Source organism: Gopherus evgoodei, chromosome 9 (assembly GCF_007399415.2).
Source record: "Gopherus evgoodei ecotype Sinaloan lineage chromosome 9, rGopEvg1_v1.p, whole genome shotgun sequence".
NCBI lineage: Eukaryota > Metazoa > Chordata > Testudines > Testudinidae > Gopherus > Gopherus evgoodei.
In genome coordinates, this window is record NC_044330.1 from 79341806 (window position 1) to 79359914 (window position 18109).

The window sequence follows — 18109 nt, forward strand, 5'->3', positions numbered from 1 at the left end:
TATTGGAAACTATGGTGTTCTGAAAGTTGTGTTAAAATTGTGATTTATTACTTTAAATTATCAAAACTCTTCAAATTTCCTGCTCCTTCTTGCCCCTATGGATCTTCGTAATGAAGCATGAGATCGAGGCCTGGCAGTAGCCAGACCAAGGTAAGCTGTGGTCTGTTTTTGAGAGCAGTCTGCTTTGTCTCTCTCTGCTTTGTGCATGTGTTACTAGTCTGAATTCCTTCCATTTTCCAGCAGGAGTATTTTTATGTTTATCTAACCTCTCTCTTTGTACCCAGTGCCTGTAACAAAAATTAGTTTAGGCCATGAATTATAAGTAAAGTTAACAATATATTCTAGGCTTTCCTTCCCTCCACTATTTTCATTATTTAATACTAACTCCTTCCTTGTCACCCCGATATTGGCATCAATGGTACAGAACAGAAGGGGGATGGGTGATAGTACTACTCCCTTTCCAGCGCCTTTAAAGGCTAAAATTACTATTCCTATTCTGGGGCGAACAATTCTAAACTCGTGGGAAACTGGGGGCTTCCCCTCCAGGTCGCTGTGGCTCTGTGACAGGGGGCGTGGCGTGACTCCCTCTGCCAGGCCGAGCTGGCAGCCTGCCCGCGGAGGCGGCGCGGCCGCTCCCTGCTGCGGGGTCAGGTGAGCCGCTGCCGCTCCAAGGCGTGTCCAGTGCTGGGCGCTGCCCGTGCGGCTACTAATCCCCGCCCCGGCCCAGCTCCCCCGCACTTGCTGCCCCGCGTCCCAGCTGCCGCTCTGCCGTGCCCAGCTCCCCGTCTCCAGCTGGGCGCCCCGCGGGCAGCATGTACGGCGGCCAGCAGCAGTTGCAGCCCCAGGCGCTGCCTCCGCACCTGCAGCACCACCGGCCCCAGCCCTGCTACCACACGCTGCCTCTGCCGCACCACCGGCCCCGGCAGTGCCCCGAGCCCCCGCCGTGTTACGAGCCGCCTCCCCTGCAGAACCGGCCCCGGCCGTGCCCCGAGCCGCCTCCCTTGGAGAGCCGGCCCCGGCCTTGCCCCGAGCCCCTGCCGAGCCCCGAGCCGCCTCCCTTGCAGAGCCGGCCCCGGCCGTGCCCCGAGCCCCTGCCGAGCTGGCCCCAGCAGTGCCCGGAGCCGCCTCCCTTGCAGAGCCGGCCCCGGCCGTGCCCCGAGCCCCTGCCGAGCTGGCCCCAGCAGTGCCCGGAGCCGCTGCCCCACCAGCATCAGGACGGCAACGTGGTGTACGAGCGGGTGAGGACCTATAGCTGCCCCGGGGGCAAGCGGGTGCAGGTGCTGGAGCTCCCTCCGTGCTCCCCCAGGCCGGTGTCCCCGCTGGAGAACGCGCCAGGCCACCAGCATGTCATCTGGAGCCGCGACCCGCCTCAGCAGGTACACGGATCTCCTTCCCCTTCTCCCCTCCCGCCCTTGGGACGTGGCCGGGGCTCGTTCGGCTCCCCTCCTGTGCTTCTGTGGACGTGCACCTCTGCTACTTCCTTGTGGGGGGGGGGTGCGTGTGCCGGGGGCAGCTTCATTGACTAGTTACAGAGTGTTTGTGTGCGTGGGAGGGTGGGGGGTGATTGACTAGTTACGGGGGGGGGAGGAGGCACTGACTGGTTACACTGTGGGTGGGGTCACTGATGCACAGGCTCTTGACATTCAAAATCCCTGTATATGGCTGGACTTCCTGAAGTGAGTCATACAAGGGCTACTATGCTTCTAAACAGATTTGCAAACTGCATAGGAGAGTATTTTCTTTTCTGGTATTCACTAGTGGCATGTTCCGCTTTCACCATAGAGCTGTTGACATACAGAGAAAAGATAATCTAGAAAAGAGTTCTGTATATGTGTGACAGCTTCATGAATGTGGTGTAAACGGGACTGATTTAATGTATGAGCACTGATGCTTATCTGTAGCGGAGCACTGTAACAGGTGAAATCATTAGATTTAAAAGTGTTTTGCAGTCTGTCCTGGGATTTCTGTTGTTGTTCTTATATAAGAAATGTATATATCATATTTGTACTGTTATTATAAACGGATTGTGAATTGGATAGATGAATCTTATAAAAGCTAGGGACTGCTTTTTAGAATGAGATCAAAACCAGATAGTACTTTAAGATATCTTTTTGTGTTCCAGTAGTAATTTTTATTATATTAATTACATTGTAAGTATTAAAGAAAAGCATTATAAATTTAAACTTTACACAGGGCATTGCTGAAATTATGTTAAGCAATCTGTTTATTATCTATGTGTGAAAAGCTATATATAATGCTAATGTATTTTCACAATCCGGGTTTTTTATGATTTTCAACTTAAATTCCACTTTTTCCTGTTTTTGAATGGATGAACTACATTTGTTTTTGTTCAAGCTTTCTTTAGTAATTCCTATGTACTATTGTTGACTATCTTTATGCCTGAGGCAAGAATATAAAATAGCACCCTCCTCCCTCCATATAACTTCATAGTAGTTACTTTGTAAAAAAAAAAAAAAGAAAAATACATTAATAACAAGAATAATAATGATAATAGAACGTTTATTTATTTTAATAATAAATTCCATGTACAAAATCAACTAATACATATAAGATGTGCATCATAGTGCATGTAACATACTTGAATCCCTGCTGGCTCACTGCTCTCCTCTTTGCCCACCCGCCGCTTGCCCCCAACTTGCCGCTCGCCCCCCTGCAAGTATAAAGTCTCATTCAAAGACCCAGGTGTCACTATATTACTGCACGGAGCAGTCAGTCAATGCAGTTGTAGATAAATCTCTGCATTATGCATTTTTGTATAACTTTTATGACTTTGTATTGAACGCTGGTAATATGTTATAGTGGTCCCTAAAGTGGTATAATTAAGGTAAAAGAAAAATGTCTTTTGCTAGAAGTAGAATAAGTTCTTCCCCCCACTTTGTAATCAATTGCCCTGTTGAATGAATGAGGTGTGACTGAGGAAGGCATGGAAGATAGGCACCTCCAGACAGCTGCAACCCTTGGAGAGGGACTGGGAGCCAGACCAAGAACAATCAAACTTGTTGAGTGGGCTGACTAGAGAAGAGCAGAACTGATGGTCTTGGGGGTTAGGAGCAAGCACCATCCTTTGGTAACACCCTCTTTGCAGCATTGGGACAACCCTCAGCCCAGAGAAAAGCAGCAAAAAGGACCAACAGACACAGTCCCAGATTTTGAATCTGGGAGATTTGCCCCCCTCCAGCCACTGACTCGCCACTTGCCTCCTTCCCCCCACCCCCCCAAGTATAAAGCCTCATTCAAAGACTCAGAGGGTCACTATATTAATGCACACAGCAGTCAATTAATGCAATACCCAAAATTAAAATACTGAAAATGGATGCCCCCCTCCATCCACGGATTCACTGCTTACCTCCTCACCCCCCCTCTGAGTATCAGGGGTGGCAGGTTTGTAGAAATGGTGGTGGTGCTGATGCCCAGAATGCTCAGAGCCGCCCTCACCCCCGAACTCTACCCTCCACCTGCGTAAGGCTCTGCAAGGGAGTTTGGGTGGGGGAGGAGGTCTGGGGTGCAGGCCCTGGGTTTTGGCAGGGGATTGGGGTGTAGGACAGTTGAGAGGTTGGGCTCTGGGATGGAGTTTGGGTGCTGGGTACAGGCTCTGGGCTGGGGCACAGGGTGGGGGTGCAGGATGGGTGGAGGGGTGCAGGCTCTGGGAGGGAGTGTGGAGGGCTGGGTGCAGGCTCTGAGAGGGAGTTTGGGGGCAGGAGAGTGTGTGGGAAGAGGTGGGGGTGCAGGCTCTGGGACAGAGTTTGAGTGCTGGGTGCAGGCTCTGGGACAGTTTGGGGGCAGGAGAGGTTGTGTGGGAAGAGCCTCTGGGATGGAGTTTGGGTGCAGGCCTCTCGGTGCAGGAGGGGGTGAGGGGTGTAGGCTCTGGGACAGAATTTGGGTGCTGGGTGCAGGCTCCGGGCTGGGGCATGGGGTGGGGTGCAGGATGGGTGGAGGGGTGCAGGCTCTGGGACAGAGTTTGGGAGCTGGAGAGAGGGTGAGGGCTCTGGGAGGGAGTGGTGGGTGCTGGAGTTGGGGGTGACTGCCATCACATATGACTTCCTTCCTCTCCTGCTGCCCCTCGCCATAGCATCACTGGGGGTGCAGGATGGGGCTGCCCCTTGTCCAGTGTTTGCAGGAGTGGTGGCTGGGGGTGTGTGTGGAGGATCACAGGGTCAAACACTCGCCAAAGCCCCAGCAGCTGCTCAGGTGAGTGAGGTCCACTGAAGATGATCCTGTAGTGTCTCCCACTGGAAGCCCCCTCGGCGTCTCCTCCAGGTGGGTGCCGTGGGAGGGGAGGGCTGTGAAGCACATATGTACCTCCTCCCCCACTCCCCTCTTGACATGCAGCTGCCAGCTGCCTCAGCCTGCTGCCCCACCATCTGTTGCCATAGGCAACAGCAGCCGGGAGAGCTGCGCACAGCTTTCCTTCTGGCAGGGATGCTCCGGGGCTTTTCTGTGCCCCTCAGCTTTGCGCGCCCAAGGCAAGTGCCTCACTCGCCTCACCCTTGTTACGGCACTGCTACAGGACTACAAACAAATAAACCCCCACAACATTTCAGTTCAACACAATTCAATAAGGACAAGTGCAAAGTACTCCACTTAGAAGGAACAATCAGTTGCACACATACAAAATGGGAAATTACTGCTTAGGAAGGAATACTGCGGAAATAGATCTGGGGGTCATAGTGGACTACAAGCTAAATATGAGTCAACAGTGTAACACTGCTGCAAAAAAAGCGAACATCATTCTGGGATGCATTAGCAGGAGTATTGTGAAAAATAGCATGAGAAGTAATTCTTCCACTCTACTCCACGCTGATTAGGCCTCAACTGGAGCGTTGTGTCCAGTTCTGGCTGCCACATTTCAGGAAAGATGTGGACAAATTGGAGAAAGTCCAGAGAAGAGCAACAAAAATGATTAAAGGTCTAGAAAACATGTCCTATGAGGGAAGATTGAAAAAACTGGGTTTTAGTATAGAAAAGAGAAGATGTGAGAGGGTTCATAACTGTTTTCAAGTACATAAAAGGATGTTACAAGGAGGAGAGGGAAAATTATTCTTCTTAACCTCTGAGGATAGGACAAGAAGCTTGCAGCAAGGGAAGTGTAGGTTAGACATTAGGAAAAACTTCCTACCTGTCAGGGTGGAATAAATTGGGAGGAACTTGTGGAACTCCTTACCTGAGGAGGTTGTGAAGGCTAGGACTATAACAGCGTTTAAAAGAGAACTGGATAAATTCATGGTGGTTAAGTCCATAAATGGCTATTAGCCAGGATGGGTAAGGAATGGTGTCCCTAGCCTTTGTTTGTCAGAGAATGGAGATCACTTGATCATTGCCTGTTAGGTTCACTCCCTCTGGGGCACCTGGCATTGGCCACTGTCACTAGACAGATACTGGGCTAGATGGACCTTTGGTCTGACCCGGTACGGCCGTTCTTATGTTCTTATGTGGACTCTCCATCATTGGAGATTTTTAATAGCAGGTTAGATAAACACCTGTCAGGAATGGTAATACTTAGTCCTGCCATGAGTGCAGGGGACTGGACTAGATGACTTCTCAAGGTCCCTTCCAGTCCTATGATTCTATGATCTTGCAGATAGTTCATCTGTTACAAAATTTTCTGCATCTCTCTGTGTCCGAATAGAATTTAAAATGGTGTTTTTGAAATGTATCACCCCTATTTTTTGTAATCCATTATATTTAAGTGCATCTTTTTCTTTTCTTTTTATTTGTGGCTTTTGTTTCTTTTGATACAAAAAAGTTTTAATAAATACAATATATAAAAAAGAATAGGTACTACTAAAAAACATTAGTTCCAGAACCCATCTTAAATGAACTATAACAAGAAGCTTTATTTAAAAACTTACAGAGTAAATGAAACTGTAAAGGAATTCTACTTGAAATTGAAAATGCACAAATCAGTTTAAATAAATCAGACTATTAGCTGGAGCCCTCTTTCCAGAAAAGTTGATTATAAAAAAAATAGGAGAAAAGATACCAGTATGATATTAGATAAAGACCAGTAGGCCTTTACTTAGGTCAAAGTATGGAGGAAAGATAGTTTTTATTATGGAGCTAAACCGATTTAAATATTTTGTAGTGGATGCTAATATATATATAATAAAGAAGCAGATGCCTTCTTAATTTATAGCTGCATTTGGAACAGCGCAGTAGCATAGAGTGATACTACACAGCAAGTATTAGTTATTCCCTCAACCTTCTTTTCTCACTACTTCAGCAAATACATCCATTTTCTGTGGAAATGCTGTGTCTTTGCTTTTGTAAAAGATAAGTTAATATTTGTTGATACTATTAGCGACAGAAGTTCATGGAGCTGCAATAAAATTTTGTTTCATAATTTCTTTGTAGTGTTGATGAGATGTTACTAAAAGTGAAATGTCTTCCCTATTGTGAATTTGTTCTGTTTGTGTAATTTCTTATTGTGGATTGTTTAATCTATCTGTTATGATTTCACTTAGTAGAATATCTGTCATTGCTGTGGGAGAGGGCTTTTGTAAACTCTGGAAAACAGGGCATTTTACCAACAGTGGATGTAATATGTATATAATACTGAACACCCTCAGATCTGCGTGAGTGAGTGTGGTCACACCTTCCTGGATCATTTTACTAATATTTGAGTTTCAAAGAGTTTTATATGTCATCCTTTTCCGAATGTTTATGGCGTTGAGATACATCTTCAGTCATCTCATTTTTAACAAACTTGCAGATTTGTGTTTGACCTAAAAGTCTTTGGGCCTGATTGTACAGTCTTTACTCAGGCAAAACTCTCATTGACTTCAGTGGGAGTTTTTCCCACGCAAGTGTTGCAGGATCAGGATGGTCTGGTATGAAGTGTGGCAGTTATATGAAGTATCTGTTTATCTCTGTGCATAAACTCATAACAGATACAGCATGTGTGTGATTTTTTTATTTTTTTTATTCTACCTTATTTCATTTTATTCATGGGTAAGAATTACGTAAGTGTGATTCTAGGAGTGATTGAAAAAAAGATTTCAGTGCTTACAAAATTAATGTTAATTTTTTTCTGGGTAATTTCTAATTGTAATCCTTCTGTTGTCATAGAATCCATAGTAAGTGAACTATTTTTCATTTGGAGGATGGGATTAAGCTAAACAGGAATTTAGCTTGAAATAAAGAGAGCCCCTCTTCATAAATTGCTTGCTCATTGACAGGTATTTCACAAATAGTTTAGATTGGAATTTGTAAGAACTAACAAATTTTAGCTGCCTCACCATGTGCATGATGTAAAGTGATTTCAATCTGAATATATATTTGGCTAATTCCAGAAGCAGCCTAATCTTTAGCAAATTCAGTCAGTTTGCTACAGACTTCTTCCTATCCCATGTAATCATATCTTTTATAATTATTCACAACAAAATCATAGAATATCCATGGTGCGCAGGTAGATATTTAGCCATGAATGTTGCAGATGGATTGGATGGAATATTTCAGATTATGATTATAAATAGTGTTGCAAATAAATTCTCACAGGATTTTTGCACCAAATATTTGAATATGTTGGTTAACTAAATACATGTGTAAAAGCCCAGTCCCACATACACAGATGTACAGTACTTGAGTAACTTCAGTGGGACTACTTCTATGAGTGAAATTACTTGTGTACATCATTGTTTGTAGAATCTTGTCAAAAATGTTCAGGTTACCCTTAAATTTAGAAAACATGTCCCTAGGGAAATATAGAATAGTTCAATTTTTACTGATTAATTTTTTACCTAGTCAGCTTTCAAGTGCATAAATTAAAGCTGAAGTAGGTGCCTCTTAGTCCAAAAGTGTAAATGACCTGTTTGGGTACAAGAGAATAGATCCAGGGGTGCCTAAATGTGAACTTGTTAGGTCAGATCCTACCCTCTTCAGGTCTGCTTTCTGTTGCTCCTGATGGTGCAAAGCAGAGTTAAATCCAGTTTAAGCAGCTGGCTGAAGATTCCTCTTGCATAGGGGATTCCTCCCTTTATAGCCCATAGTGTTCAGGGACATAGCTAAGAAAAGGAGGTGGTGTGTATGAAGTACCCTCCTGCTCTGGCAATGCCTGGCTGCTGGAATGGCCTGTTGCATCTATCGTTGCCAATTTTGGTTGGATGTATTCCTGGAGATTTCATCACATGACATAATCTTTTATTAATGATTAATCTTTAATTCCTGGAGACTCCAGGCCAATCCTGTAGCGTTGGCAAACTTATTTGCACCTGATACATAGGCACGTCTGGTGCATATTTAAATAAGTTTCTAAAACATTGTATTATGCTCAAAAGACCATAGCAAAACAAAAAACTGTGTTTTAATAAAGCTAAATGTAAAGTTATACGAGTAGGAATAGAGAATGTAGGCCATACTTACAGGATAGGGGGCTCTGTCCTGGGAAGTTGTAATTCTGAAAAAAACCTGGTGATCAGGGTGGATAGCTCCCAGTGTCACAATGGCCGAAAGGGCTATAATGCAGTCCAACATTGTGTTCAGTTCTTGGTGTCAAGAATTCAAGAAGGATGTTTTGTAAACTGGAGAGTGCTCAGAAAAGAGCCATGAGAATGATTAAAGGAATGGAAACATACCTTATAAGGATTGTATCAGAGGGGTAGCCGTGTTAGTCTGGATCTGTAAAAGCAGCAAAGAGTCCTGTGGCACCTTATAGACTAACGGATGTATTGGAACATGAGCTTTTGTGGGTGAATACCCACTTTGTCGGATGCATGTGATGAAATGGGTATTCACCCACGAAAGCTCATGCTCCAATACATCTGTTAGTCCATAAGGTGCCACAGGACTCTTTGCTGCTTATAAGGATAGACTCCAATCTGTTCAGTTTAAGAAACAGAGAAGGTGAAGTGGTGATTTGATCCCAGTCTGTAAGTATCTATATGGGGATCAAATATTTGATAATGGGTTTTTCAGTCTAGCAGACAAAAGTATGACAAGATCCAGTGGCAGGAAGTTGAAGCTATACAGCTTCAGACTGGAAATAAGGGATAACTGTGTGGGTAATTAACCTTTGGAACAATTTGCTAAGGGTTGTGGTGGATTCTCCATCACTAGCAATTTTTAAATCCGCATGGGATGTTTTTCAAAAAGATATGCTCTCTTTTGGGGAATTTTTGTGACCTGCATTATGCAGGAAATCAGACAATTACAGTGTACCTATATATACTTCTCCCATTTGAGACACAGACTCTCAAATGGGAGAAGTATATATAGGATGCAAGCTGATAATACAATCCTTATAAAAATTACACAAGCGTCTGTGCATGTAATTTCAACTTTTAAAATTGTTTAGAAAACATTAACTACTATTTGGGAAAATTCACTTACCTATCAAAGCCTTGAAGATACATTTGAGATGAGCATATTGTTTGTAAAGTTAATTTAACTTTTAAAACATCTCAAATGATGTTTTGGAAGGTGAATAGAAGAATGGTGTTCCTGATCTAAGTACCTTGATGGGTGATCAAATTTGCAATAGGCGGATATTAATGGGATCAATAGGAATTGGATCAGGCATCATCTATGGTTTGTAACAGAAACACTAACAACACTTAAACTATAGTGGCACACATTCTTCATAATTCTGCAGTACAATAATTGTCAAACTTGACTTTTGTATACTGTTAAAACAACTTTTTAAAGTAACGTATTTAGGGTATTAGGTAGGAATTTTGGGGTTCTTGGATATATCTCTTTGGGGTTCTTGGATATAACCGTAATCATATTAGGTATTAAAATAGTTTAAAAGTTATCTGTCTGATTCAGTTAAAAAAAATGACCTTACAGAAAAGTACTTTACCAGATAGAAAGTTATAGACTTTGTATAGGCTTTCTGAACCATTGTATAGAATTTAGAATTTTTAATAGAAAATATATACTGCTACAGCATTCTATAGGATAGTTCATAGATTACTGGTTCCCCCCACTTTTTTTTTAATTTAGAAAGGATATTCTCTATTAAATTACCGTGTTTAGGATTGCTAAGAAATTTCTATAGACCTCTATTTTTCATCCCAATTATGCTCTTTAGACTACAGGACTTTTCCCTCCAAATCTCCAGTGTTTTGCTTCATGGAAGCTGAGGAAAACTTTCTTTTTGTGGCATCTGCAGTTTTTCATCCACTTCCACAATGTGAATAACTTTTCAAAAATTGAATTTGGTATGACCTTGAAAAATTATTTAAGACTGAACAAAAGAGTATAACATTCAGTAATAATATGTGTTTCAACAGGTAAATATTTGTAAAATCGCTAACGTCATAGTACAATATCCTGTTATAGGGCTGTATTTTCAAATAAGTGCATGTGCAGATTTTCACACACAATGTGCTCACAGCTATATGCCTCATTTGTGCATGCACTTACTTTGATTATGCATTCAAATTGGGTTATTGCCAGTACAAATTATTATAATTTTTTTGCACAATTATCTAGTTTTCATTACTAGTGGTGATAAGTGCGTGAGCATATTAAATAAATTATTGTTTAAGCTAACTTTTTTCAAAATCAGGCCTGTGAGGGTTGTTATAATAATAATAATTAATAATAAAAAAAGACCATTGTGCAAAGAAAATTCCTTTTTGTGTCTTTAGCTCCAGTTTATGAAATGAAGAATTTTAATCCTGAACAAATTTAAGGAAGACTTTGACAAGCAAATATTAACGCTACTTGTCAAACTTTACAAGTGGCATTTAGACAGAATTCTGTGCTGAGAATTAGGAGGCAAGAGTTGCCCTTCTGCCACTGACTGTGCTTTGTGATCATAGGCAAGTCAGCTAAATTCTCAGTGCTTCAGTGACCCTGTCTGTAAAATAGAGATATATGCCCAAACCTGTAATGTGCATTGAAATCTAGAGAGAAAAATGGTAAGTATTAATTAATATGTAGTTCTTTACTACACAGTATAGTTGTAGGTGTGTCAGTCCCGGGATATTAGAGAGGTAAGGTAGTATTTTTTAGAAGTTGGTCCAATAAAAGATATTACCTCACCCACCTTGTCTCTCCATGTAATATTGTTGACATATTAGAAAACATTAAGTATGTCAAACAAACAAGAAGCTCCTACCCTGAAACAATTGAAGTTCTAAATTGCTGATCCAGTAGATTGCTTAACTTTAAGCATGTACCATAGTCATATTGAAGTCAATGGGACTATTTCTGTGCCTAAAGTTAAGTATGTGCTTAAGTGTTTGCTGAATCAGGCTCTAAAGGCACAAAAAGGTCAGACACAGAGTGAGTTGTGGTTTCTACAGCTGGAATACTGGTCATAAACTTTTGGAAGGTGTAGGGGGAGGATGTTTAATAAACATCAATTTAGGAGGTTACTCAAGCTGAAGTGTCAGCAAGTGAGAAGGCATGTAGTTGGAAGTGGATGAAAGAAACAAAAGAAGTTGGTGAGAATTTTGGAAGGAGTATAAAGAGTGACAGGGAGAGTAGGTGGAATTTAATGTTTGTTGACTTCCCTACATGGGGAAGTGTATAATTCTTTTGGAGGCTGAGTTGTCCAATTGGAAATGCTGGGAACTAGAAGTAAGAACTCTTATAAAGAATAGGTCTCTCTCCTATTGACTTTGTGCAGAAATTAAGCAATCTGCACATCTCAGTTTATCCAGTTATCACATAGGTATACCTACTTCACACTGATGTTCTGAACCTTAATTGAGTTCTCAGATAAAAAGTGATATAGAAATATTATATTGTTGCTACTGCTGATTGGCCAAGAGGATTCTCTTGTGTGATACTTTAAAAAAAATACTTCTGGATAGATTCTGTACGTTCATTAAGGACATAAAAGATAATGAATGGGTGTGTGGGCGTGTGGGGGTGTATAAATCAAACATTTCTACTATTGCATTTACTCTGTCAGTGAATCAGGGTTTTCCATTATGATTATTCTTATGTATACTTTGATTACATTATAGAGTAAGAAAATTTGGAAATGGATGATGTCTTTTATGATATATTTGACTGTATTGCCTTGTCACAGATGAAAGCAGCTGCTTTATTAATATGTTGTTCTTAGTATTTGTTTGTTGTATCCATCCTTTAATTTACTCTTTCCTGTTTGAGAGTATGGGCCAAATGCTGCTCTGTGTCAGATCAGGGTATATTTGGAATAATCCTAATGATTTTAATGAGGTTGTCTGAGGAGTCTTTCAAGGCAAATTGCACCTGGATTACGTGAAGGAGTTGATAAATATTTGAAGTTGTTTACTGTATTTACTGTAGATCTCATTTTGCTATTTGGTTTGAATGAACGCTGCTTGGAGTACAGTTTGTAAGTATTAAAATCTCAGTCATGATTTCTGAAGAGTGAATAGAACATGAAATAACAAGAAAAATGTTTTGCTTTAATGTGAAAAAGGCTCAGGGCTCAGTCCTGCAAACCTTCATGTGAAGAGTTCGTACTTGAGTGAGTGAAGGTTTGCAGGGTCAAGGTCCTCTGAGGTGCAGAGCATCCTCAGCTCCTATTGATGCCAGTGGAATATTAGCCAATGCTATGATCTGTCTGTTTTGTTTGGGACCAAGAGCCAAAGAATTACACCCCCTCCTCTCAGTTCCCAAGTTTAGTAGATTAACATGGAGGAAGAGGAGTGACAATTAGAGAACCTGATTATTAAAAAATAATAATAAATTGTAAGTCTTGTTCATTTATAGGCAATCTCACAGCCTGATGCTTATAACAGATTTTTCTTTTACTTTTCATGATCTTTTCTGAGTGTTTTTGTTTCTCTGGATAGCGGGATGGATTCTGTTCTCAGTTTACATTGGTGTAAATAGGAGTAACTCTACTGAAGGCTACAGAGTTACAATTTACCCCAATTTAATTGATGAGAGAATCTAGTTCATGATCTCTGTTCAGAGGTAGAGATCTTATCTGTCATGATTTTATTTCTTTGATTATATTGTATAGTGATAAATTAACTATTGTATTTGCACACTGTTAGGTCATTGGTTAGCAGAATTTATAAATCTGTTGCTGGAATTCTTATTTCTGATTTTTTTTTTAAATTTTTTTTGAAATGGCAACATTCATATTTTAAGATACCCTTCAGATACATTTTGCTTGCCTTGTATATATTCTTTATAGTTTTTGATTTTTATCTGAAGCAGTGGTGGTCTGGTGTCATTACACATTATTCACGTAGCTGAAGTTGCATAACTTAGATAGTTTCTCACTCTCCGCCCCTCCCCCCGCACAATGTAGACCAGGGCAAAGGATGTGATCGGGTCACATGTTTAAGTCAGAGGCATTGCTATGAATTTAAATGGGTGTAACTGGTACATGCTTTTGAGGTAAAAAACAGAGTGTACGTATCTTGAAAGTGAACACGGATTTGTGAAAGTAAAATATCCCTCTGAGCTCTAAATATATTATTATACGTAGAGCTTAGAATCTTTCCTTAAATCTTAGAAGATGAGAGATGTATTCTACCTTAATAGTCTCCTGGTCTTTATACCTCTGAGAATGCTTCAGTACTTTTACTAGCATAAAATAGTTTTACAAGTTAGAAGCACAGTTATCAATTTTCACGTGGTAAATAAGTACCCCGACTTTCAGAATAAGTAAAAAATCAAGCTAATTTCATTTCAAAACAAGGCTAAAACAAGACAATCCCTAAGAACCCCAACACTTTGTGACTAGATCGCCCGGGCGTGCAGTCTGGGACTGTAGTGGGCCTGCTGTGCACCCCTGACTCTCTCCCCCTCTTTGCTCCTGCTTGCTGGGGAGCTGATTGGAAAAAAAAATACGCAACAAGCTACAAGCCAAAAACTAGCCAATAAGCAACTCTACAAGCCAATTAAGCCAAAAACAAGCCCAATTTCTGCATTTATTTTTTTTTGCATGTTTGGCATGTCTGGTTACAAATGAGAGAGCTTAATAGCATGAGTTATGTATTCCAAAGCCCTGAGGCAGTGGATTTAGTTTAGGCAGGTTTGAAGGCTCTTTAACAGATTATTTAATTTATATATAATCCAGTTTCTTAAAAGGATACATTTTTTCAATGCACCACACTACAGTATGTACCTCAGAATTAAAAAAACAAAACAAAAAACAGACTTTTCCGGAGTGTTTATTTGTATTACCAGAGTTCATAGGAGTGCATCTTGCCCAGGGCTCTGTGCAAACACACAACAAAAAAGAAGCTCCCTGCCTCAGAGAGGCAGTCTCAACCTAAGTAATTATCTTGAGCCAAAGACTGAGAAACAAAACAACATATCTATAAAGTGTACAATCTTCGGGAAGTGAAATTTGTGTGAAGAAATCAATCACGTGTTAATTTGTAGGTGTTTCAGTTTATAGTCCAGATCCTTTTAAAAATTAGGATAATTTGGAAACATGGTTATACTTTATAAGCCATATATCGTCTTTTCTTTTGAATGTTGTGTACTCATATAAGGAGTCCTTTTGACATCAGTAGGATTACTTGCATGATGAAAGTTTGCAGGATCAGGCCCTAATTATGCAAAGAGGAGAAAATGTGATCAAGACTATGACAAGTCTTCAACAGTACTCATAACTTTGACATTCTCTAATTACTATAATTGATGCTTAGCTAGGGTAGAGTCTTTTTTCTACTTCGATTTCTTTTTCCTGGTGTTATGATTCACGCTTTAGGAGGAGGATTGAAAAACTGGTGCAGGCTGTGTATTACAGTACAACACAGATGTGGGATTTCCAAACTGGATATCTGACCTACTTTGGAATTGCTCTTATCCAGTGATGAATGCCTCCTTGATTTAATATTTTGATAACCACAACAAAGATCTTCCTGGCATTGCTGAGTTGTTAGGGGGAGGAAGTGACCATGACCTGTGAATTATTCCTGATGCTCTATAACAGTTAACTAACAAAAGACCCAATCCTCAAACTGACCTCAGTGGGAATTCTGCTTACTTGAGGAATATGGTGGTATCATGTTTGTATCATGATATTAGAGACACAAGATGCATGAAGTAATATCTTTTATTGGATCAGCTTCTGTTGGTGAGAGAGACAAGCTTTTGAGCTTACACAGAGTTCTTCTTCCGGTTTGGAACTCTGTGTAGCTCGAAAGCTTCTTTCTCTCTCTCTCTCTGTCTCTCTCTCTCAACAACAGAAATTGGTCCAATAAAATATATTACCTCACCCACCTTGTCTCTCTACTTGAGGAATGTAGATTTGGGCTGTAGCTCTGTCCTTGATGTTGTTACTGTTGCTGGTGCAGATATGGAATTAAATTGACAATTTGATGTGGATGCTACACTAGAAGAAGAAGTGGAAACAAATACTTGCCAAATGAAAGCAAACACAATTGGTAGGAATTTTTTTTTTAATTATAGAATTTAGAGAATGAAAATGATCAAATTAAAAGGAGACACTTCTCCTGGGAACATCTTATTTCACAGCTGTCATTGCACTATCCTCTGAAGCACTTGGGGCTGTCAGGTATGGGATACTGAGGTAGGTGGTCTAGTGGTCTGATCTGGCAATTCTAATGTTCCAGTTATTTCACTATTTAAATAAAATACAGATTTTCTTTTCTTCTCATCTCAGAAGGGAGGCACTGAGAAAACAATAAATAATGTATTTACAGTGCTTTTCATTTTAGAGATGAGTACTTTATGGGTCATATCTTCAGCTAGTATAAATTGGTGCAGCTCTGTTGAGTTCATTGGAGTTATACTGATTTATACTAGCTGAAGCTTTGTCCCATTAAGTCTGCATAAGCTTTGATTCTTACCCACATTTTGCAGACAAGGCACAGAGGCTAACTCCATTGGTGTTACGTGCAAATGAAAGAACTGAAAAAAAGAAAATGTTAGCACTGAGCATTCTAATTTTGCCCAACAGATGATTGCCCCTGTCCCCAAGTCTTCTGTATAATGTGGGGAAATGTGCACAATGCTCAATAATGCTAAAAAACCTAATTACTTGCATGAAATTGAGCACTGGTGATTGGGGGTGAAAGCAGATGTGCACTAGTGTGGCAAGAGGACATAGATGTTTTAGCATGAGCACAATGTGTCTAGCCATTTTCATTATTTAAAGACCACCCTAAAGTACTGCTTAACCCAAATATGTGGAAGAGTTGTGTTTAGGCTAAAGAATGTCTGTGACTGATTTTCATGAACGGCTGCCACAGACATAGAAATGCTACTTCTTTATATTAAACAGTCTCTCCCACAACCAGTTCTTTAAAATATGCTGGACGCAGTATTGTTGCTAGCTCAGAAGCCTGGGAACCCTCAACGTATTTTTTATTAGCTCAGAAAAGGAAGGAAGATCTTGTTGATAAAACTCTGGCTTAGGACTGGAGATCCATGTCCTTTTAATGGCGTTGGCACAGAATTTTGTTATGACTTCGGGCAAGTTGCATAGGTCCAGATTTTGAAAAGTGCCGTTTTGTTGGGTGCCCAAGTTTAGTCACTGCAATGCAAGCCCAGGGTTTGAACTCAGGCTTAAACCTAATCCCCCTTTCACCTACACATGCATTGCACTAACCCAGGCTCCCAGGATCCCCTCACAGGGATGAAGAGTCTGAGCCTGAGTCAAATTTGGATGCAGGGTTCAAGCCCTTTTGGACTAGTGCTCTGGGAAGGCACCAAAAGTATCCCACAATCCCACAAGCAAACTTCCTTTGTTCTCTGGATAGTCAGGTTTTGTGGATAGCCAAATTTTCCCACACTGCACCACAAAGGGTTAGAGTGGCCATTTTGGGAGGGTGCTAGGAAGTCTGGGATATGGGTGGTTGAACTCAGGCCTGCATAATGCAATGTAGATGTTGGAGCCCCATTTGGGGCCACATGTTCAACAATTCCTAACCTGGAGTAGATACTCTAGATTAACAAACCCAGAGACTGCTAACCCTGGGTTTACATTGCATTGTAGACATATCCTATACAAACACTTAGTTCACGGTATGCTGGGGGGTAAATCTACCTTGCGTTAGCCTGCCACACACTAGCTATCCATGTGGACCGTGCCGTCATGCACTAAAAGTTCCAAAGGGCATGCTGATCTACTTGTAGAGGGGTAGATCAAAGCACGCTGTGGAGCTAGTGTGCACCAGGCTAGTGTGTGGTAGATTTACGGCACGGCTTCCCATGAAGTGGGTGTTTATATAGATAAACCCAGTGACCAGTCAATACTTGGATCCATCTGAGTTATGCTTTTTGTTTCTGCCTTGCTCTCCTGCTCCAAGCTGCTCTGAGGAACCAAAATCAGACTTCCTTCTGCTGAGGCAATACGTCTCCTTGCAGTATTTCGTTTCCTTCCTCTTACTTATATATCTGTGCTCTACTCTGGTCTACTCTGAACAGTTGTCATCTTCTTAACACATGTGTTTTAGGTCAGTTTCTCTCCTACAGAATTGATTTAGCACTTTAAACTGTGCAAGGACAGGCAGATTATATCAATGATAATAATTATGAGCTCAATCTTGTATACTCTCTAAGGGCTTGATCCAAGGCTCATAGAAGTCAGTGGGAGGTTTTTGTTGACTTCAGTGGAAACAAGCTGAGCCCCATTGATTCAACACACTTCCTTATGGAGCTCAAATTATAGATTCCAAGGCCAGGAGAGACCATTGTGATCATCTAGTCAGACCTCCTGTATAACACAAGCCAGAGAACTTGCTTCAAATAATTCTTAGAGCAGATCTTTTAGGAAAATATTCAATCTTGATTTAAAAATTGTCAGTGCTGAAGGATCCACCAGGACCCTTGGTAAATTGTTCTAATAGTTAATTACTCTCACTGTTAAAAATGTATGCCTTATTTCCTCCAGTTAAATTTTCTTAGCTTCAGCTTCTAGCCATTTGATTGTGTTATGCCTTTCCCTGTTATATTGCAGAGCTCATTATTAAATATTTGTTCACCATGTAAAATTAATATGACCTTTTAGTGTCTCAAGCCTGGTCTACACTACGCGTTTATACTGAATTTAGCAGAGTTAAAGCAATTTAACCCGTCCACATAACAAAGCCCTTTATATCAATATAAAGGGCTCTTAAAACTGATTTCTATACTCCTCCCCGATGAGGGGAGTAGCACTGAAATCGGTATTGCCATGTCAGATTAGGGTTAGTGTGGCCGCAATTCGATGGTA

General features: G+C 41.1%; 1 protein-coding gene across 1 annotated transcript in view; it reads left to right on the forward strand.

The window, feature by feature from the left end:
- The first annotated feature begins 812 nt into the window (after positions 1–812).
- The window catches only part of POF1B (POF1B actin binding protein), a 57636-nt gene continuing 40339 nt past the window's right edge, over positions 813–18109 (forward strand). Inside the window, exon 1 of the mRNA XM_030574226.1 lies at positions 813–1376. Coding sequence (XP_030430086.1) covers positions 813–1376 — 564 coding nt within the window. The remainder of the gene's footprint in view (positions 1377–18109) is intronic.